This window comes from Macrobrachium rosenbergii, chromosome 13 (assembly GCF_040412425.1).
Source record: "Macrobrachium rosenbergii isolate ZJJX-2024 chromosome 13, ASM4041242v1, whole genome shotgun sequence".
Classification (NCBI taxonomy): Eukaryota; Metazoa; Arthropoda; class Malacostraca; order Decapoda; family Palaemonidae; genus Macrobrachium; species Macrobrachium rosenbergii.
Window position 1 is genome coordinate 4,824,762 of NC_089753.1, and position 23,690 is coordinate 4,848,451.

At 39.1% G+C, this 23,690-nt stretch overlaps 1 protein-coding gene across 1 annotated transcript in view; it reads left to right on the top strand.

Moving 5' to 3' along the window:
• The window catches only part of LOC136844863 (uncharacterized), a 484,772-nt gene that overhangs the window by 349,877 nt on the left and 111,205 nt on the right, over window positions 1-23,690 (top strand). The window contains exon 14 of the mRNA XM_067114107.1: window positions 5,166-5,288. Coding sequence (XP_066970208.1) covers window positions 5,166-5,288 — 123 coding nt within the window. The remainder of the gene's footprint in view (window positions 1-5,165; window positions 5,289-23,690) is intronic.

The window sequence follows — 23,690 nt, forward strand, 5'->3', positions numbered from 1 at the left end:
ATTGAATATTACTAGAATGTAAGAGGTTTTAGCTTACAATTGTGTTTTTGACCATTTCGGTCGAGTCAAAGTTGACCGAAGGTTGAAATTTTGGCAGTTATCGTGATTTATATGAAAATATTTCAAAACTGATAAAAGCTACAACCATGAGTTATTTTCTGTTGTATTGTACATGAAATTGCGCACATTTTCATATATAAAACTTTATGTAACGGCTAATATAGAACAGTGCAAAAATTACTACAAAATGACGAAAGAATTTCTGAAATTTTCGGCCGAGTTACCGCGCGGGCGTAAGAAAAAAGTTTTTTAAAAAATTCACCATAAATCGAAATATTGTGCTAGAGACTTCCAATTTGTTGCAAAATGAAGGTACATGATTGAATATTACTAGAATGTAAGAGTTTTAGCTTACAATTGTGTTTTTCGATCATTTCGGTTGAGTCAAAGTTGACCGAAGGTTGAAATTTTTTGTAGTCGACGTACGGTACATCCACTTGGCACCCAACAGACAATTTTAGTCGACGTATGATACGTCCAGTAGGCGTTTAAGGGTTAATACAGTATTTTTATATTTTTTTTTTTTTTTACATTTTACTAAAGGATATTAACTTCAAATAATATAATCATGCACAGTGCAAGAAAGAGAGAGAGAAGGCTTTCAACTGCTCTAAGAAACTCCTCTACACATACACACACACACACACAGCCTCCTTTTCTTCCCTATCATTTGTTATTTTTTGGTCGTATGTCATAATTTTCAATGCATATTTTTGGTCGACTCTGATGATTATCACACCATAGTTTGATTGGAAAATAATTTTACCATTTTTGGTCTTTTATCTGGAAAGACAATTGTGCATTGCTTGTGTATCACATGTGTAGTGCATGTTTTTGGCAGCATTGCTTCCTTTTCCAGTCACTCAATTTTTTTAAAAGTTTATCCTACAAATAATTAACAGTTGATTTAGTTTTAGCTTTTTTTTGTAAGTAATTCTCTTTTTGTCTGTTACAAACTATTCATAAAAAAAGTTACAAATATGCACAAGAGAAAAAAAATTATAAAAAATATAAAAATGTTGTACAGCATTTGTTTCAGAGTAACCTTGAAAACATGTTTTGTAGGTCGAATAGGTTAAGTAGCCAGCATAAGAGAATTTTTATAAGAAATAGGATTTTTTTCGTTCTTAAAATATATAAATTTTATGCTCTGAAAACGCTTCATATCAATGCATAGTGCATCTCCCTGCATGGGATGCGGTAACCCCCACAGTCACATATTAAAAATATAGTGCTGATTTCTTCATGAAAGTATTCCTAGATGTTGGCAACATGTTGAGGTACTCATTTCTCTCTTATCTTTTGTGCATGATTATTTTATTGCAAGTTACAGTACTAGCCTTTAACCCTTAAATGCCTGTTGGACGTTTTAAACGTCGTTCAAAATTGTCTGTCGAATGCCGAGTGGACGTTGCAAACGTCGACTGAAAATGCTTTTTTTAAATATTCGTGGAAAAATAATTGTAGGCCTAGTTTGCAGAAGATTTAAAATCCCGCGCCTCGGCGGATGCTGGGAGTTCACGGATCCAGCTGTTGTTTTGTTTCTGAGCATCACCCAGACGCGCATGCGCGAATTTCCCCCATCTCGCATCAGAGAGCATCAGAGCAGCACCTTGCGGGAGCGATATTTTGACGCAGACATGTTTTGTTGAACTTTTGCGAGTGTTAGCGTATTCGTGCTGCAACAGAATGTTTGCAGAGATGTCACAAAGGCGTCAGGACCGTGAAAGGCGCATACTGCCTGTCGGAAGTGAGCGTGTGAGGCGAGTTTTAGGCTGGGATGCTGGAGAAGGACCCAGCAACCAAAGTGAATTTTAACATTCGGTCAACTTTGACTCGACCGAAATGATCGAAAAACGCATCCGTAAGCCATAATTATTACATTCGAGTAACAATCAATCATTTACCTTCATTTTGCAACAAACGGAAAGTCTCTAGACAATATTTAGAATTTTGGTGAATTTTTGAAAAAAAAATTTTCCTCCACTCATCATCTTGAACTCCGCTGAAAATCCTGTCATTTCTTGCGTCTGCTTGCTGTAATTTTTTCGCCATTTCATATTATTCGTTACATAAAGTGTTATACATCAAAATGTGCGCAATTTCATGTAAAATACAACAAAAAATATATCATTCCTTTAGCTCTTCACAGTGTTTTAATATTTACATCGAAATCACGATAACTGACAAAATTTTAACATTCGGTCAACTTTGACTCGACCAAAATGATCGAAAAACGCATCCGTAAGCCATAATTATTACATTCGAGTAACAATCAATCATTTACCTTCATTTTACAACAAACGGAAAGTCTCTAGCACAATATTTAGAATTTTGGTGAATTTTTGAAAAAAAATTTTCCTCCGCTCCGCACGCGCGATTTCCGCTGAAAATCCTGTCATTTCTTGCGTCAGCTTGCCGTAATTTTTTCGTCGTTTCATATTATTCGTTACATAAAGTGTTATACATCAAAATGTGCGCAATTTCATGTAGAATACAACAAAAAATATATCATTCCTTTAGCTCTTCACAGTTTTTTAATATTTTCATCGAAATCACGATAACTGACAAAATTTTAACATTCGGTCAACTTTGATTCGACCGAAATGATCGAAAAACGCATCCGTAAGCCATAATTATTACATTCGAGTAAGAATCAATCATTTGCCTTCATTTTGCAACAAACGGAAAGTCTCTAGCACATTATTTAGATTTTTGGTGAATTTTTGAAAAAAAAAAAAATTTTCCTTCGCTCCACAAGCGGCGTCATACTCCGCTGAAAATCCTGTCATTTCTTGCATCAGCTTGCCGTAATTTTTCGCCGTTTCATATTATTCGTTACATAAAGTGTTATACATCAAAATGTGCGCAATTTCATGTAGAATACAACAAAAATATGTCATTCCTTTAGCTCTTCACAGTTTTTAAATATTTTCACCGAAATCACGATAACTGACAAAATTTTAACATTCGGTCAACTTTGATTCGACCGAAATGATCGAAAAACGCATCCGTAAGCCATAATTATTACATTCGAGTAACAATCAATCATTTACCTTCATTTTACAACAAACGGAAAGTCTCTAGCACATTATTTAGATTTTTGGTGAATTTTTGAAAAAATTTTCCTTTTCGCTCGGCGTCTTAGTGCTCCGCTGAAAATCCTGTTATTTCTTGCGTCAGCTTGCCGTAATTTTTTCGCCGTTTCATATTATTCGTTACATAAAGTGTTATACATCAAAATGTGCAAATATTCATGTAGAATACAACAAAAAAATATGTCATTCCTTTAGCTTTTCACAGTTTTTAATATTTTCACGAAATCACGATAACTGACAAAATTTTAACATTCGGTCAACTTTGACTTGACCGAAATGATCGAAAAACGCATCCGTAAGCCATAATTATTACATTCGAGTAACAATCAATCATTTACCTTCATTTTGCAACAAACGGAAAGTCTCTAGCACAATATGTAGATTTTTGGTGAATTTTTGAAAAAAAAATTTTCCTTTGCTCTGCACGTGCGAACTCCACTGAAAATCCTGTCATTTCTTGCGTCAGCTTGCTGTAATTTTTTCGCCGTTTCATATTATTCGTTACATAGAGTGTTATACATCAAAATGTGCGCAATGTCATGTAGAATACAACAAAAAATATATCATTCCTTTAGCTCTTCACAGCTTTTTTTATATTTACATCGAAATAATGATAAATAGAAAAAATAAACCTTCGGTCAACTTTAACTCGATCGAAATGGTTCAAAAATGCAATTGTAAGCTAAAAAATTTACAGCCTAGTAATATTCAATCAATTTCCTTCATTTTGGCACAATTGGAAAGTCTCTAGCACAATATTTAGATTTTTGGTGAATTTTTGAAAAAAACTTTTTTTTACGTCCGCCCGTTACGAATTCATGCATCATTTTGTGATAATATTTTCTCTGTGTTGCTTTAATCGTTTTACAATCTGTTATATACCAAAATCATCACAATTTAGTGTACAATACAACTAAAAAAAAATAACTCATTAACTTCAACCGTTTTCCTTACAGCGCGATTTGTATACAATTATATACAAGTTTTTTTTTCGCTGTCATATATTCCAATATTTATATATGATAATGATATTTTTTTTTATTTCTGATGGTTGCATACTAAACTTCAGGCAATGAGAAAAAAATGAGCCAAAAATGAACTCTTAATCTTGAAAACTAAGCACGCTGTGATTTTTTGAAAAAAAACTTTTTTTCCGCTTCGGTGTTACTTCTCGGAGGCCGCCGCCATACGGGAGACATTTTTGAAAATAGGGCTTCGGCGTTAAAGGGTTAATAAAATGTGAAAAAACATAAAACAATGTAAGAGCTCTAAAGAGTTGTGACACCTGCCTACCCCTCTCCACTCATCCCACACAGCATTCCCCTACCTGGAAATTTATCTCTCTCTCTCTCTCTCTCTCTCTCTCTCTCTCTCTCTCTCTCTCTCTCTCTCTCTCTTTTCTGTGCATGCTTCTTTCAGTATAGCATTGCCAACCGTTCCCCTAACATCTGGCCCAGGCTTCCAACCCTTTCTCAGCTGTTTTATGAGCGTAAGCAGCATTACCAACACTTCTTGGACCCACACAGCATTGCTAGCCACTGGAGAGTGGTTTTTCACTTTTTTAAAAATGTGTTATATATGTGTTTTTGGTCCTTGTGGTCCAATTGTGTCTAGATAATGTTGAGTTCTGGATAAGGTGAATCTGGATAATCAAGGGATTACTGTACTTTAGTGTAATAAAAACAAAGTAAATTGTGTATTTTGATTATTACTTTTGGTGATGTACAATTAAAGAAAAGAAGTGGTTTATTACCAGAGATGAGAGATTACTTTAGTTAAAGTTGCGCTGCATTATCTACTGAAGGGATTTTGTTTGTGTTGAGTGTCCTTAATGTGACATTGTAATAAATTGGTTGGTGACTACTGTAATCCTATTGTCGGTTCTATCTGGCTTGATTTATCAACTTCATCATGCCGTGGTACCTGGTATTAATTTCTCATTGAAATGGACCTGAAAATTAGGCTTTAAAATGATTGTTATAGTATATCATGAACTTCATTTTATAGGTGTTCGTGTGTTGCTGATTACCCCAGCCCCAGAATTGGTTACATTCCTGGTGAAGTCTATGGAAGCATTGTCATTTTCATGTGATCAAGAAATTGCAGCTTTATCACCAGATGGCAAAGCAAGTAAGAGATTCAGTCATATATTTGCACTTTCTGTATGTGTAACTTTTCATACCTGTATGTAACTTAGGTAAAGAGATCAAGCTCATTTTTAAATCAGATTCAAACAGTCATTAGGTATTTGTTTCTCAAGTATTGTTTCTTAGTAATTATTAATTATTTAAAAAAGAAGTTTAATTATAGAAAGTAAACCCATAATAATTATGTTTGTCTGTTGTCCCAGTATACCTGATTTCACACAATAAGTCAGGTTTGTCTTTTTGCAAGACTCCCTCATTATGTAGCACACTCAGTTTCCAGCTACCCTTGCTGTTGATTATACTGTTACAAGAATATTGTTCCCCAAGTAACCCTTATGCTTATGACCTTTATGAACAATTATGTCTGTGGGGAAGTGGCAGTGATTCAAGTGGAAGGCATAAAAATGTTATACCTTTGTTTGTTCAAAGAAGCTTAGTTCAGATAATTTTCGATGTAGACCACTCACTTTTTACGTAGGTGTAACTGTGAGTAGAAATTACAAAATAATAGAAAATTTTGCACTTTTCCCCCAAAAAAACTTTGCCAGAAAAAAGTATTTCTGATAGTCTTGTTTTTTTATCCATAGCATTCTCAAATAAATTACTTAGTTATTGCAGTGCAAAAAGTTGTAACTGTAACAAGGAAAATGCAAAAACTGAATGACAAGGTAGCGTCATGTCTGTAAGAAAAATAATGGCCACCCATGCATTACATGCAAAAAAAACTATACTTTTTTTTTTTTTGTTCAAAGATGTGTACCTCCAACAATTTTCAAGGTAGACTGCTCAGTTTTATTTCATTTGGCAGCTGAATGATTGCTTTATACATTGGCATAAAAAAGTCTCTAAAATAAGTTTATTTAGGTGAAATAAAGAGTATAATGTATGAGATATGGGAAAATTGTACATTTTCTCCCCCAAAAATTTGTCACCCCCCCAAAAAACTGATAAAATCTTTTCTGGGATCGACCTGTGTCGCGCAGTGAAATGTCCCATATAGCACACATTTCTAGGTTTAAATATTGCTAGATATACCAGAGAAAAAAGCTATACAGCTATATAGAATGCCAGAGTTACTACCTCTGGATTGATCATCCTCATAGGATGTCGGTATGTCATCTAGGAGCGAGTGGAAGCCACTACCACAGATGCTTAACCCAATAGATCTCTCCTCTCCTCTCCCAAAACCCCTCTACCTAAGGGGTGCCGTTACAGCGGTCCTTCTCCGCTCGCTACTACTACTTCTACCCAGAACCATCATCCTCTTATAGCACCTTTTCACGTGTACACACGTTTAATTTCACTTGTGTATTTTTGTGCTATTATTCATTATTTTCGGCATTATTCACCTTTATTATGTCGTCAGGCAATCAGGATGCATCCCCTTCTAAGTTGAGTATTCAATTTTGTTGATTTGGGACTCGGTTGGACAGTTTTGTCCCATTAAATAACTTACACATTGTTCGGCTGGGAGCCGCCATGTTTGTTTACGTTCGTGGTTGTAGTCCCCAACCTCTTGATGCTCCTAATATAATTTCTGACGCATTGAAAGAGTTTTCTAATTGATGTTCCATCATAATAATAATGATAGTTTTAATTTATCGTGTCTTGGTTGTGAGATTTTCCATTTCGTTTCTGACACGGATAGTTGACTCTGGCATCGTTGATTGAGCCACCTACTGCTGGCTATTCGTATTATCCACTGCTCAGCTTCCCTTCAGGAGCGATCTGGTTCTGTCACGACTGTTGTTACGATTTTAGAATAGTGGAAAGTGAGGCCTAGCCTATCCTTTCCTTTCTGTTCTTTACGCATGTGAATTTAATTTATGTGATTATATTATTATTATTATTATTATTATTATTATGTATACTATCTTAATATGCCTTTAGTCTGATATGTAGGGTAGTGTAACACATTAGCCTACCTGACGAGTTCGACACTGTCGAATCTCGGAAGGTAGGCTAAGATTGGCCCCAGTTTTCCTTCCTATCCTGGCTTTCACGGCCTAGGTAGGATAGGTCTTCTAGGGTGGCCTACGTTCGAGTAATAGGTGCCAGCCCGTCCTTCCTGACCAGTTTGATTCATCAAATCTAGGAGGGCTAGGTTCGGTGCTGGTGCCCCTCTCTCGTTCGTCTCACTGGCGTGACCTAGCCTACCTGTCCAGGTGTTCACTTCGGAAGGTTAGGCTAGGCTATATATATTATATATTCTGCCTTCACGTGTTTCTCTCGCTACTTATTTATCAGTCTATTGTCTATTGATGGCTTCTCCCTTTAGGGGCATTTTCGAGCAATGCTCATTTGCCCTTTTGGTTGAGATGATGCTTCATGGAGGGTGTTTAGGCACCTGACCTGTTGTTATTATTATTATTATTATTATTATTATTATTATTATTATGTATACTATCTTAATATGCCTTTAGTCTGATATGTATGGTAGTGTAACACATTAGCCTACCTGACGAGTTCGACACTGTCGAATCTCGGAAGGTAGGCTAAGATTGGCCCCAGTTTTCCTTCCTACCCTGGCTTTCACGGCCTAGGTAGGATAGGTCTTCTAGGGTGGCCTACGTTCGAGTAATAGGTGCCAGCCCGTCCTTCCTGACCAGTTTGATTCGTCAAATCTCGGAGGGCTAGGTTCGGTGCTAGTGCCCCTCTCTCGTTCGTCTCACTGGCGTGACCTAGCCTACCTGACCAGGTGTTCACTTCGGAAGGTTAGGCTAGGCTATATATATTATATATTCCGCCTTCACGTGTTTCTTTCACTCCTTATTTATCGGTCTATTGTCTATTCATGGCTTATCCCTTTTGGGGCATTTTCGAGCAATGCTCATTTGCCCCTTTTGGTTGAGATGACGTTTCGTGGAGGGTGTTTAGGCACCTGACCTGTTGTAGTCGCCATGTTTTCATTGCCCCTACCTTTCCGCCGTTCCGCCACTCCGGACCTGTTCCGGCGGCTGTCGTTAGCTCGCTGTTTAGTACCTTGTAGGGAACAATAGCTTGAGCGTAGGTGCCTTCCCCCCTTTTTTATGGCGGAATTGTGGAGACGCCGGGCTGCATATTATCTTAGTTATTACATTATTTGCCGTGAACTACGTTCCGGCGTGGTAAGTCCCGGAACTCTTGTTCCGGCGGGACTAGTTCTATTTTCCACCACTCGGTTGTTGTTTTCTGTGAGGTTGAATTGAGACGGGACGCTCCGGCGTCACCGGAATTGTACTCCGGTGTGATCGACTTCAGGCCTGGCCTCCCTGTTCTGTTTGTACCGGAACGTTCCGCCGTAACCCTGTTTTTAACCCCAGATCTCAACTCCGGCGTGGAGAAAATTTTCATTATTATTGTTTCTAATTTAAGTCCACTGTCTGAACCTGTCCTGACGTTATCACTTTTGATACTCGTATCGATTCCTCTTACAGGGATGTAAGTGGGGCAGGTAGACATAAACGTTCAGTCTCTTTCAGCTCTCCTCAGTCTTCGTCTTCCTCCTTCCAACCTTCCAAGGCTTCTCTAAAGCCTCCGCCCTTGGGGCTCATTCGGGGTCGGTGATCCCCAAGGTGAAGTCCTTGGCGAAGACGAAGACGTTACCTAAATTGACTAAACCCTCAAAGATCCCGGTCATGTTGAGTTCCGCCAGGTTGTCGTTGGCTCCCAAACCTTCGACTTCCTTTCAGAAGGCTTCTCCCCCTCCTAAGGGGTCGAGACCCAAGACTGTCAAAGTTAAGAAATCTGACTTTGACCCTGAGGCCTTCGCAGATATCTTGATGCAGAAGATATCGGCTAAGGTGGACTCTCGATTTGAAACGATGTCTCGAGATCTCGCCTCGAGTCTGGAGACATCCGGTAGATCGGTGCAGTCTCTGGCTCAGAGACTGAAGACCCAAGAAGAGTTGCTTGCCGGAATCGTCAATACCGGTCCGGTACAGCAACAAAGTTATTCTATTCCGGACTCCTCTAAGCTACCAGCATTTGAGGACTGCAATCCTTGGCGTTTTACCTACAATGCCCCCTTTGCCAATGGTAAATTAACCATTGAGGGTTGTGGCACCTGCCCTGTGGAAGACTATGAGTTTTTTCCGGCGGACCTTGTTTTTCCTTTCCCGGGATACGCCAGTTTGTTGGAAGAAGCTCTGGTGAGGGAAGACAGGGTTTCCAGGGAGACGGTGATTTTCCCCAGGGACCAGGCACAGTCCGCATGGGTCAGGATATTATCGGACTGGGAGTGTACCAACACGAAGTTAACTCCTCACAAGGGGCGGTATATGATGTTTGTTGTCCATGAGGACATTCCCACCCCTTGTACTTCCAAGATTGCCGAGTTGACTCTACAGGCCGGGATAAAGGAGAAGCCGATGCCTCAGCTTCGTGAGACGGACCCTACATCTCTGCTCTTTCCGGGGGATCTGGATTGCTGGGTTGGGGCTCCTGAAACCTTTACGGTAGGCAAGCTGGATCTGGAGTGCGCTTTGGATCTATTCAGTGAGCAGTTGCCCAGGGTTCCGGACTCCTTGATCAAGGCGGAATTCGATGCTAGATGCCGTCTCAGTAGATCCATCAACTCCGTCACCTCGGCGGAGTTGACATCGGCTGTATATAAGGACGAACCTCTATTCCAGATTCTGACCAAATCACTCCTGACAACGTTTCAGAGTGATCTGTATGACTTTGTGGTGGCAAGACGGAACTGCCGGAAGCATGTACTTGCTGACGCCTCCATCCGGCATGAGCCAAACAGGCTCATTAAGTCTTCCATCTGGGGAGCTAACCTCTTTCCTGATGACACAGTCAACAATGTCATCAGTGAGGCTTCCAGGGCCAACCGGAATCTCCGGATTCGTTGGGGACTTCCTTTTAAGAGGAAGTCTTCTGAGTCTTCGAGCCCTCAGCCTAAGAGAAGGAAGAGGTCAAGGAGGTACCATTTGTACCAAGCTCCTCAGACCCAGACAGTTGTCCAGGCAGTTCCCGTCTCTCAAGTTGCCCTACCTTCTACCTCCAAAGGTCAACCTCAACAGCAATATGTCTTACTGAGTCAGCCAGCTCACCACTCTGCTGGCTCGGCTGCCTACGTAGCGTCCCGTGTGTTCAACCCCACCTTTGAAGCTCAGGGTTTGTTTCGTGGCTACCGCCAGTCCAGGGGCAGTAGAGGTCGAGGCAGATTCCGGCACAGGGCGGGATCCAGAGCTCAGTCCAGAGGCAGAGGCTCAAGAGGAGGCAGAGGTAATAAGCCCTCAAACCAATGAGCCTCTCCAGGTAGGCGGGAGGTTATACCTCTACAGGGACCATTGGACCTTCAGTCCATGGGCCCACAGCATAGTCTCAAAAGGTCTAGGGTGGAGTTGGATAGAAGGGCCTCCTCCACCAGTCAGATTCTATCAGACCCCAACATCAGACCTGTTAGACTATGCAAAAGACCTTCTTCTAAAGAAGGCAATAAAGAAAGTCAGACATCTAAAATTTCAAGGACGCTTGTTCAGCGTGCCAAGAAAGACTCAGACAAAAGAAGAGTGATACTGGACCTATCAACTCTGAATTCTTACATTCAATGCGATAAGTTCCGTATGTTGACCGTCTCTCAGGTGTGGACCTTACTTCCCAATGGGGCCGTCACCACCTCTATAGATCTTACAGACGCATATTATCATGTCCCGATGGCGAGAAATTTCTCTTCCTACCTAGGGTTCAGGCTAGGCAAACAGGCTTACTCCTTCAGAGTAATGCCTTTCGGGCTCAACATAGCACCCAGGATCTTCACCAAACTAGGAGAAACTGTGGTACAGGAACTACGATCTCAAGGCATCATGCTCGTGGCTTACCTAGACGATTGGCTAATCTGGGCTCCCAACGACACCAAGTGCCGGAGGGCGACCAGAAAGGTCATCCAGTTTCTAGAGTATCTAGGATTTCACATAAATGCAAAGAAATCTCGTCTGATTCCGGCATCCCAATTTCAATGGCTGGGAATCCAGTGGGATCTAAACACCCACAAACTTTCGATTCCGCCAGTAAAATGCAAGGAGATACCAAAGCAAGAAAGAATCTTAGGTTCTCTTCAGTTCGCATCAGTAACAGATTCCGGGACTTCAGGTGGACCTGTTTGCCACGGAATCAAATCACAAACTGCCTTGTTATATAGCTCTGAACCTGGACCCTCGGGCCTACGCCACGGATGCAATGTCAGTAGACTGGAACAAATGGCAGAAGGTGTACCTGTTCCCACCAGTAAATCTTCTGATGAAAGTTCTACACAAACTCAGGTCATTCAAAGGCCGGATAGCTCTAGTAGCCCCCAACTGGCTGAAGAGCAACTGGTTTCCTCTTCTATTAGAGTTGAAACTCAGAGCCAAACAGATTCCACATCCAAAGTTAACCCAAGTAGTACAAACTTAGACTGTGTCAGCTTCCTCAGGAATGTTGAATGCCCTAACTTTATGGATTTCATGAAGTTCGCGGCACAGAAAAATGCTAATATTGATCCTTTGAACGCAATGTTTCTAGAATCAGATAAGAGAGAATCTACTCTCCGTCAGTATGATTCGGCAGTAAGGAAACTTGCCAATTTTCTGAAAGAATCAGACGTTCATACAATGACTACGAATCTCACAATCTCATTTTTTAAGGCCCTTTTTGATAAAGGCCTAGCTGCTAGTACTATTACTACGACTAAATCCGCCTTAAAGAAAATATTTCAATTGGGATTTAACTTTAATTTAACAGATTCCTATTTTTCCTCTATTCCTAAAGCTTGTGCTCGTCTTAGACCAACAACCCGTCCTAAAACGGTTTCTTGGTTTTTAAATGACGTACTAAGATTAGCTTCAGACACAAACATTGAATCTTGCTCTTATTTGACTCTGCTTAGGAAGACGCTGTTTTTAATTAGCCTGGCTTCAGGAGCTAGAATCTCTGAACTTTCAGCCCTTTCTAGAGAGTCGAATCATGTGGATTTCCTCCCGTCAGGAGAGGTTCTACTTTCTCCGGACCAAACATTTTTAGCCAAGAATGAAGATCCTCAAAATAGGTGGTCTCCCTGGAAGATCATACCTCTTCTGGGAAATCCTTCCTTATGTCCGGTAGTTACCTTAAAAGCTTACCTTGAAAGGACTTCTCAAAGATCTTCAGGTCCCCCTTTTGTTAGAGAGAATGGTGGAACCATCTCCTTGAATGGTATTAGACAACAATTCTTTATTTTATTAAACAAGCCAACCCGGATTCAATCCCCCAGGTCCATGATATCCGTGCTGTAGCCACCTCAGTTAATTACTTTCAACATATGAATTTTGATGAAATTAAGAAATATACGGGCTGGAAATCTCCAAGAGTTTTTAAACGTCACTACCTTAAATCCTTAGAGGCTCTTAAATTTTCTGCTGTCGCTGCAGGGAACATTGTTTCTCCAGAGTCAGCTTAATATTATGTTATTTAAAGTTTGTAATTTGTGATTTAGTTTGCTTGCCCTACCGATTGGTATACCTCTCACCTACCTGCCTTGCTTGTATTCCCTGCCTTTCTACCTTGTTGACTGGGTTTGGGTTGCTTCACAACCCACTCCTGTCTTTGTACATACCATCCTTGTTCAACTTTTCATCACTATTTGTTAATTTAGGTGATGGTTTTTTGGTCATATTGTTAAGCAATATCTTAAGCTACATTGTTTAGTATACTTTACTTAACATATACAGATTTAAGTAATATGTTATATTATTTGGATAAGTAAAAGCATAATCAAAAATAATTTTATTTTCCTTAGTAAAATTTTTATTTTGACATTTGACTTTTATATTTAACAAGCTTTTATATGGCCAATTCTCTGCTACTATTTCACTGCGCGACACAGGTCGATCCCAGAAAAGGGATTTTGACAAAGGAAAAATCTATTTCTGGGTGAAGACCTGTGTCGCCCAGTGAACCCTTCCCTCTTTTTTCCCACCCTAGGCTGGCCAAAGCTTGGGTGCTATTTTGGGATGATGGTTCTGGGTAGAAGTAGTAGTAGCGAGCGGAGAAGGACCGCTGTAACGGCACCCCTTAGGTAGAGGGGTTTTGGGAGAGGAGAGATCTGTTGGGTTAAGCATCTGTGGTAGTGGCTTCCACTCGCTCCTAGATGACATACCGACATCCTATGAGGATGATCGATCCAGAGGTAGTAACTCTGGCATTCTATATAGCTGTATAGCTTTTTTCTCTGGTATATCTAGCAATATTTATACCTAGAAATGTGTGCTATATGGGACATTTCACTGGGCGACACAGGTCTTCACCCAGAAATAGATTTTTCCTTTGTCAAAATCCCTTTATTTGTTGTCCATAGCACACCTTGATAAATTACCAAGTTATTTCAATGTAAACCTAACCCAACCCAACCCAACCCAACCCAGCTCGACTTATCCTAACTTAATCTTAACCTTAACGTAATCCAACCTTAACCTTAATCTAAACCTAACCTAACCTGACCTAAACCCCCCCTCTCTCTCGCACATAAAAAAGATAAATGATGTAATTAAAGAATAGAACTCCAAAACTATGCAAAACATACACAGTACACATGCATAAAAAAGTATTTCCTCTTGGAAAAAGGTATATGATGTATTGTAGAATAAAACTCTAAAACTATACATAACAAATAAATATAATGTTACATAAATACATATATATATATATAAATACACACACACACAGTAATACCCCGAACTTGTGCAATTCGATTTGCATGAATTCACAGACACGAATTTTTCATTGGAACCTAACTAACGGTCATACACTAGTTTTTCACAGACGCGAACATTTGCAAACACTGAGAAACAATGCAAAAGTGTTTATGTGTAATTTTTTATGTAATTTATAAGTTTTCAAGCTTTTCTGGGTAAATTACATAACATTAAATATTATTAAAAGTAATAATTTTTCTCTCTCTCTCTTTTAATGAGATGAGAGAATTTTTATGGCACATGTATACAGGTATGTTTATTTGTATGATAAATAAACTTTTTACCTAATAATAAGTACTAATTTTCAAATAATAAGATTAATAAAATTAAATAATAATAAAACTTTAATTATAAAATTGTATTATGTTAAACAAATTCTACCCTCGTCTTTTGTAAAAAGGTTGAAGGCAAAAGCTGTCGGACATGTCATTTAACATGACAAGAAGGGGAGTGTTGCTGATCAGTGGTCAAATGTTTCTTGTAATTATCTCTCTCTCTCTCTCTCTCTCTCTCTCTCTCTCTCTCTCTCCATATAATTCATAAAATTTTTACTCTTAAGTAAGGACAGCTGTTATCATCTCTCTCTCTCTCTCTCTCTCTCTCTCTCTCTCTCTCTCTCTCTCTCTCTCTCTCTCTCTCTCTCTCTCTCTCTCTCTCTCGTAGTTAGCCAACCTGCATATTACTGTTTCTATGTATGTCTTTACCTGTACAGTAGAGAATTTTAAATTGATCTAATTTTACGTGTACTGTTTACAAACTGTAAATGTGCCGTTCTAAAACATAGAGACATAGAGCATTTTAGAACAAAGAGAAAGAGACAGAATAAAGAAGTTTTTAAAAACAAGGTTGAGAAGACTTCTAAAAATAGATCAGTGTAAAGGGGGAGAGAGTCACACACTCCTATATTCTTACGTTAACCATTTGGAGATTTTTTTAGCTAAAAACGAGAATCCGTTTCATAGACGGAAACCCATAGTTATTCCTTCTTTGCCCTCTAATCCAAAGCTGTGTCCAGTGGCCACAGTGAAAAAGTACCTTGATCGCACCAACCATGTCACGCAAGGCCCCTCTTTTTGGTACCAAACGAAAGCACCCCACTTTGCCTAGAAAGCCTTAGAACCAGCATTTGTAAGTTAATTGTAGATCTATGCCCAGGATCAGATCCAAAGTCACATGACCTCTGTAAGTACGCAGCCTCACTTGCCTTTTTCGGTAACTTTAGTATGGAGGACGTATCCAAGTACACGGGGTGGTCTGGGCATGGAGTTTTTGTCAAACACTATGTTAAACAAATGCGAGGTGTCCAGACTGCGTACGTATCCCTCAGCAAAGTCGTGGGCAGGAGATAAGGACGCCCGGAAGGTGAATTGGCTGGCAAGAGGAACTCTTCCTTTAAAGTGAGTGAGTGTTTTAAAAACCGGTAGGTTAAGACGAATAACATTGGCAAAATCGATACTCATGACTTCATTGGTGCATGGCAACAACCTTACAGCTAATAGAACAACATATCTTTATTTGAGTTCATAACTCATTTCCATACTACACTATTTGATATAAAAGAGCTACTATTTCGAATCAGTTCGACATAAAAAAGTTACTATTTCGAATCAATTCGTCTTTAGGTATCTGGTAACTCGACTGGGAGCCAGTGTATCATATGCCATTTTCGCTACGAAAACGTTTCTGAGTTGAAGGCTTCGACAGAGCTTCGATAGAACCTTCTAGAAGGTTCCAGAAGCCCGCATCATTTTTCCACACTGATAATGGGACATAAATTGGAGGTTTTACACAAAAAACGCTATCAAAATGTCCAAAATATAGTTATGTCACATAAAGAACACTAAAAAGAATTACCTTAAGTACCGAAAAGCAGCTATCATCCGCTTTGGAAACCTAAAAGTAGCAAAGGTTAGCCTAATGTTAGCGTTTGGGCTATTGATAATTTCAAAACAATCAGGTTTACAGGTAGTCGTCGACTTACGACGGCATTAGGTTCTGACAGAGCGGTCGGAAGTCGATCTCGTCGTAAGTCGACCAACCACATATGTACATGTATTCTGTACCTACCGTATATTATCCATCATATATTATATCCTAAGTATGACTAGCCTACATATACATTTTATATTATCCCAAAAATGTGCATGTATAGTACCTATTATTACGTTTAGCATATGAAATCTTATCATGCTTGAACTCCTTGATTAATACTTACTTTTATTACTGTATTTAACATTTTTATTGTAGGCATTCAAACCATCTGTCTTGTCTGTTTACATTTTCTTATCCGCCATTTGCATTGTCAATCGGCTGCACGTATAACGTATTATTTACTTTTATTTATTTATAGGTTTGAATTAAATACATACCGTATTTGACGGGCGATAAGACGCACTTTTTAAAAAAAAAAATGGCCTAAAAAATCCCCTGCGTCCTATGTATATAATGTAGGCTCAAAATTTAAGAATTTTGGCGAAGTTATACATGAAACGTCATGTAGATGTTGTAGCCTAGCGTAACATTGTGTTATCCTAATAACCTATTAAAAACAAAGTTTATTATAATTATTTATCATTATCACACTTACCATCACCGTAATTACTACTGCTAGTATTATAATCAATATCTACGTTGTTATTATCGATATTTTCATTAAAATGTTAATATCATTATCGCCGCCTACAGCGGATCGCCGCATTCCACATTTACAGACTTACAGCACGTGTGCTGCCACCTATTGGTGATTATCTTGAGAGCTTTACGGATAACAAGGCTTCGTTCAGTTGGTAGTTGGCAATTCCTGCTAACATTCTCTTTGCGCATAACAACATGGCTTCAATCAATTGGTGATTGACAATTCCTGCTACCATTCTCTTTAGGCATAATAACAAGGCTTCGTTGAGTTGATACTTCGTAACTTGTGCTAGCATTCTCTTTTAAGAATAAAAACATGGCTTTGTTCAGTTGCTCATGAGACTCGAGCCGTTACATAGGAAACATTTTTATTTATTGGATTTTACCCCTTGATTGCATACTTTTATAATATATAATGGATATATATAACATATATTACCGTAGGTAACATCATTATTAATGCTGTTGTTGATTCTGCCGGTAAGAAACAATGTTTGCAAATGAATGTGTTGCAATCTATTGGTAAACCTATGAAGTAGCTTTCAGCAGCAGACGAAACATTCGATTGTAGTAAATGGCTGATTGTATAATACATATTTTGATAAATATAAATATGTTTTTGTTGATTCTGTTGGTAAGAAACAATATGCATATGATAACCTAATACTACAGTTTTTACTTACCAAAATCATATGAGCACAGGCTAGGAAACATTTTTTTTCCTCAATGTCCTGCTGAAATTGGGGTGCGTCCTATGCAGACATGCGTGTTATAAGCCATCAAATGCAGTAATTTGTTATTACATTTGAATTATTTGCAATAAATAGAAATACAAAATACATTACAAAAATATGAATCTTTTACCATTTTCGAACGACACAAACACACAACGCTGCCGAAAAGCTGAGCATCTCTCGGATATGAGCGCCGCTGTCGGGTAGCGAAAAAGTATCAGACGCGCGCTCGGCGTATTTTAGCAAAATATAAAATTAAATATTATTATATATTATTATATTGTCGTAGAGTCAATCAGTGAAGTCGATAGGTCGTAAGTCGATGACTACCTGTATATAAACTTTCCAGGCATGTTTAACAGTTCATGCTAGGGTTTTTTGACATGCTGAATCTAAAAATCCTACCCTAACCTATGCTTTTCACCTTAATTAAGGCAGAATCCTAGCCTAAATATGGGTAGCGGTATGACGCTCCCAAGCCATCATTTCGGACACAAAAAATTTATGAAAATATTAGTTAAGCAGGACTAAATTTTGTGACTGCGATAGGGCAGGTACTTATCTTTTTCCCTGTTGACTGAGATGAAGACTCCATGCCAAATAAAGTTGAAATCCCTCAAATAAAGACGGAAAAGATTTTATCACACACCACCACAGTGCGGCTAGAAGAACATTGGGTTGGCGACATGCGCATGCGCAGTAGATGTGTAGTCGCGTTTTGACCCGATTCATTCAAACTAGCCACGGAAGCGCAGATGGAAAGGTGTAACCAGTGGAGATGTTTAGCCATGAATTGATTCATCAATGCGGCAGATAGGGGGTCAAAGTGCAGACCCCCTGAGACCTGATATCCTGTCACAATAGTGACAAGCTTCCGTTAACTGGAATGAATACGTGCCAGCTCCGTGCTATAAGTTCTCTGATAAGGGATTTAGCCGGGGCGCTGCCTAAGGCAGACGTGACTGCATGAGGCTCTCGCGGCTACAGACTAAAAATAGGGTTTTCAGGGTTCAAACCCTGTTTTATTTCTTTTTTTAAGGGTAATATATTAAGCTAACTTTTAAATGAAAATACAGTAACTTTAATTTCATTTAAAAGTTAGTTTAATACTGAATTTCAATCTTTTGATATCTAACGTAAGAATAACTCTCTCTCTCTCTCTCTCTCTCTCTCTCTCTCTCTCTCTCTCTCTCTCTCTCTCTCTCTATAATAATTCATAAATAATTTAACTTGATATTTCAACTAAGGACTCTCTCTCTCTCTCTCTCTCTCTCTCTCTCTCTCTCTCTCTCTCTCTCTCTCTCTCTCTCTCTCTCTCTCTCTCTCTCTCTCATATATGACAGCGCAAAAAAAATTTTTCATATATAATTTTATACAAATCGCGCTGTGAGCAAAACGATTAAAGCTAACGGATAATTTTTTTTTCTTTTTATTGTACACTAAATTGCGATGATTTTGGTATATAACAAATTGTAAAACGATCAAAGCAACACAGAGAAAATATTATCACAATATGATGCATGAATCCGTAACGCACGGATGTAAAAAAATGTTTTTTTCAAAAATTCACCATAAATCGAAATATTGTGCTAGAGACTGCCCGTTTGTTGAAAAATGAAGCTAATTGATTGAATATTACTAGACTGTAAGTGTTTTAGCTTACAATTGCAATTTTCGACCATTTTGGTCGAGTTAAATTTGACCGAAGGTCAAATTTTTTCTATTTATCATAATTTATATGAAAATATTTCAAAAGTGATAAAAGCTACAACCATGAGTTATTTTCTGTTGTATTCTACATGAAATTGCACACATTTTCATACATAAAAGTTTATGTAACGACTAATATAAAACGGTGCAAACATTACGACAACGTGACGAAAGAATTTCTGAGATGTTCGGCCGAGTTACCACGCGGACGTAAGGAAAATGTTTTTTTCAAAAATTCACCATAAATCGAAATATTGTGCTAGAGACTTCCAATTTATTGCAAAATAAAGGTAAATGATTGAATATTACTAGAATGTAAGAGTTTTAGCATACAATTGCGTTTTTCGACTATTTCGGTCGAGTTAAAAGTTGACCGAAGGTTGAAATTTTGGCAGTTATCGTGATTTATGTGAAAATATTTCAAAAGCGATAAAAGCTACAACCATGAAATATTTTCTGTTGTATTCTACATGAAATTGTGCACATTTTCATATATAAAAGTTTATGTGACGACTAATGTAAAATGATGCAAACATTACGACAATGTGACAAAAGAATTTCTGAGATGTTCGGCCGAGTTACCACGCGCAGACGTAAGGAAAAAGTTTTTTTTTTTTTTCAGAAATTCACCATAAATCGAAATAATGTGCTAGAGACTTCCAGTTTGTTGCAAAATGAAGGTACATGATTGAATATTACTAGAATGTAAGAGTTTTAGCTTATAATTGCGTTTTTTTACCATTTTGGTCGAGTTAAAGTTGACCGAAGGTTGAAATTTTGGCAGTTATCGTGATTTATATGAAAATATTTCAAAAATGATAAAAGCTACAACCATGAGTTATTTTCTGTTGTATTCTACATGAAATTGCGAACATTTCCATATATTAAACTTTATGTAACGACTAATATAAAATGGTGCAAACATTAAGACAACGTGACGAAAGAATTTCTGGCGCGGACGTAAGGAAAAAGTTTTTTTCAAAAATTCACCATAAATCGAAGTATTGTGCTAGAGACTTCCAATTTGTTGCAAAATGAAGGTAAATGATTGCATATTACTAGAATGTAAGAGTTTTAGCTTACAATTGTGTTTTTTTACCATTTTGGTCGAGTCAAAGTTGACCAAAGGTTGAAATTTTGGCAGTTTTCGAGATTTATATGAAAATATTTCCAAACTGATAAAAGCTACAACCATGGGTTGTATTTTGTTGTATTTTACATGAAATTGCGCACATTTTCATATATAAAACTTTACGTAACGGCTAATATAAAACAGTGCAAAAATTACGACAAAATGACGAAAGAATTTCTGAAATTTTCGGCAGAGTTACCGAGCGGACGTAAGGAAAAAGTTTTTTCAAAAGTTCACCATAAATCGTAATATTGTGCTAGAGACTTCCAGTTTGTTGCAAAATGAAGGTAAATGATTGAATATTACTAGAATGTAAGACTTTTAGCTTACAATTACGTTTTTCGACCATTTCGGTCGAGTCAAAGTTGACCGAAGGTTGAAATTTTTTGTAGTCGACGTACGGTACGTCCCACTTGGCACCCAACAGACAATTTTAGTCGACGTATGATACGTCCAGTAGGCGTTTAAGGGTTAAGTAAGGACAACCCTTATCTCTCTCTCTCTCTCTCTCTCTCATAGTTAGAGCTCACACATTTTTACAACTTGTTAATTCTCCGTATGTCTTTGCATGTACAGTAGGTAGTGTAAATGCACTAGTAATTGCAAATACGTTCTAAAACATAGAGACATAATAACTAAGAGTTGTATTACTCAAAATAAAAAACACTGTTTGTTCATGAAAAAGCATTTCAGAACAAAGAAAGAGACGCAGATTAAAGAAGTTATTAAAAAGAAGTTGAGACGGCTTCTAAAAATAGATCGGTTGGAAGGGGAGAGAGAGAGAAATTCTCTTCCAACTCTCAATTTTTATATCAACCATTTTTCTGGGCTCGACCTGTGTCACCCAGTGAAATAATCCATTAGCACTGATTTCTAGGTATAGGTATTGCTAAGTATACCAGAGAAAAGCTAACCATAATGCCAGGGTTACGACCCTGGATCGAACGCCATTAGATGGTGTCGTTATACACAAGGGTGAGTGGTTGCCACTACCACAGGTCTCCGTCCTATAGATCTCTCCGATCTCAAAACCCCGAAAAGTGAGGGGCCGTTCTAAACCTCATCCTCCGCACCCAGCCAACCACCACCCCGGCCGCCATCTTATAAACATTCCAATTTAACACGCTTTCAGATCACACCGTGTTTTTTCTTGGTGTCGTGTTTTTGGGTTTCCGCCACTCTGCTACCTTTCCCTTATCGGGCGGTGTTTTGTTTGCTCGCTTTTCATAGTTATAGCTGGAGCGTCGAACACTGTCCAAGGGATGCAATCATGAGTTCCGCTATGTTCAGTCTCCACCAGGTTAGTCGGATCTTTCGCTGCTCTCCTCTTCCTCCTGCTCCTCCCCTGAACCTGGCGTATCTTCTTCCTCACTGGCAGACTTCGTCAGGTCTTCCAAATCCTGGTCCATCAGGGGGTCAGATTGAGCATCAATATGGGTGCCGATTTCATCCTCGGTAATGTCCTCGAAGCCTTCCCCACCTAGAATCCTCGCCAACTGGACAGCCTTATTAATGGCCAAATGTTGAATTTCTTCAGGAAAGAAGCCCCTGTAATCACGAACACACTCCGGCTGCAACTTGTTCCAGCATGCGTTCAGGGTCTCCTTCTTCATGTCATTCAGTGATCGACTGATGATGCTCAGACATGTGGCAATCGTGAATTTACGCCAATATTCTTTTAGCGTAAATTCACTGTCACTGTCCATTGCATTTACAAGGTGCTGGAGGGAGTTCCCGGTATAGAGTGCCTTGAAGGCACGGATCACGCCGTGGTCCATAGGCTGGAGGAGAGAGGTGGTGTTGGGAGGGAGGAACTCAAACTGGACTCCCTTATAAGAAAGATCGAGAGGGTGGCCACCAGCATTATCCATAATCAGCAACACCTTGAACTCCATGGCCAAGTCATTCAGGTATTGCCTAACTTGAGGGATGAAACTCTGATGGAACCAGTACTTTGTGAGGACTTTGGTGATCCAGGCCTTAGGGTCATGCATCCAGAACACAGGAAGCAATGCCTTGTTCTTATTCTTGAGGGCCCTGGTGTTTGCAGCCTTGTAGATGAGGCCTGGTTTAAGCATGAAACCAGCTGCATTCCCACACATGATGAGGGTAACCCTCTCCTTCTGGGCTTTGAATCTGGAGGCTTTAGCTTTGTCCTTCATAAGGTATGTCTTGGAAGGCATCTTCTTCCAGAACAGGCCAGTCTCATCCATAATGAACACCTGTTGTGGATGGTAGCCCTTCTCCTTGATGATCTTCTTGTAGGCCTCCAGATATTTCGCAGCTGCTTTATTGTCTGCAGATGCTGATTCCCCATGCAGAGTAACAGACTTTAGGTGGAACCGCTTTTGAAATCGGTGGAACCACCCCTTGCTGGCCTGGAAACCTTGAGGCGCTGATGATGGTCCTGCTTGGGGCTCTTCCCCCTCTTCTTCTTCTGCTGGTTCATCAAAGCCTAAAAATTCTAATTTGCCTTCTCCAACGCCTTCTTCTGCATGTACTGTCATTGCCTTCCTTAGCAGTTGATAACTGCTGGTAGAGTTGTCGAGCTTTCTCGCGAATGGTGTTGGAGTCGAGGGGCACGTTTTTCTTCCGGCAGTCCTTTATCCAGATTGCCAGAGCAGATTCCATCTTCATGATTGTTTTATCCTGCTTTGTCGCAACTGTCTGCACTACCGAAGTAGCTCATACTCACAGACTTGTGTATCTCTGCCTCTTTCTTCTTGATATATCTCATTGTGCTCTCATTAACACTGAAATGGCGGCCAACTGCGGCAAAACTTTTGCCCTCCTTTAACATGTCAAGAAGTTTCACCTTTTCCTCGAGTATCATAACAGTCTTCTTTCTTTTAGACTCTTTGCCAGAAGGTTTGAAGGAGCAGGGCATTTTTTAGGAGGCATTTTAGGGCCGAATACCACTGATGCACAAAGATAAAAAATCAAAATGGACAGACGCACGGTTTCACACAGTAAGATGCTGCCAACTATATGCACAATCTGAGGAGGATGCCGTGGAGCGGTCTCCCAGAATTCCGTGTTCGTGAGTTGTTTGTGAATGTTCAGCCAATCAGCGCCAAGTGAACAGCCAATCAGCACCAAGGAAAATGAATGGTGCTTCTGGATTGGCTGCTTTGCAGATGACAGCCAATAGTGTGTCAAGTATCACTGGTCCTGGGTACACAGCGTCCAGCATCGCGAGTTCTTTATATTTGCACAGAGGTGGCTTGGGTGAAGCACTTTTAAGAAAAACAAATATATGTTATTGAAATTTTGCTGTGTTTACGTTAATATATTAGAGTACTGTAATATTTGAAAATTAGTAAATCGTTTTTCAACTTACAAAATGTACTTACAGTAGTCATTAATATATACTTAGTACATACATGAAAATGCTACGTACCGCAGATGTAAACATACGTACCCTGCAGTATTTCTGTTGTCTTTCGTATTTTAGATATGCTCTACGTACTACCTGT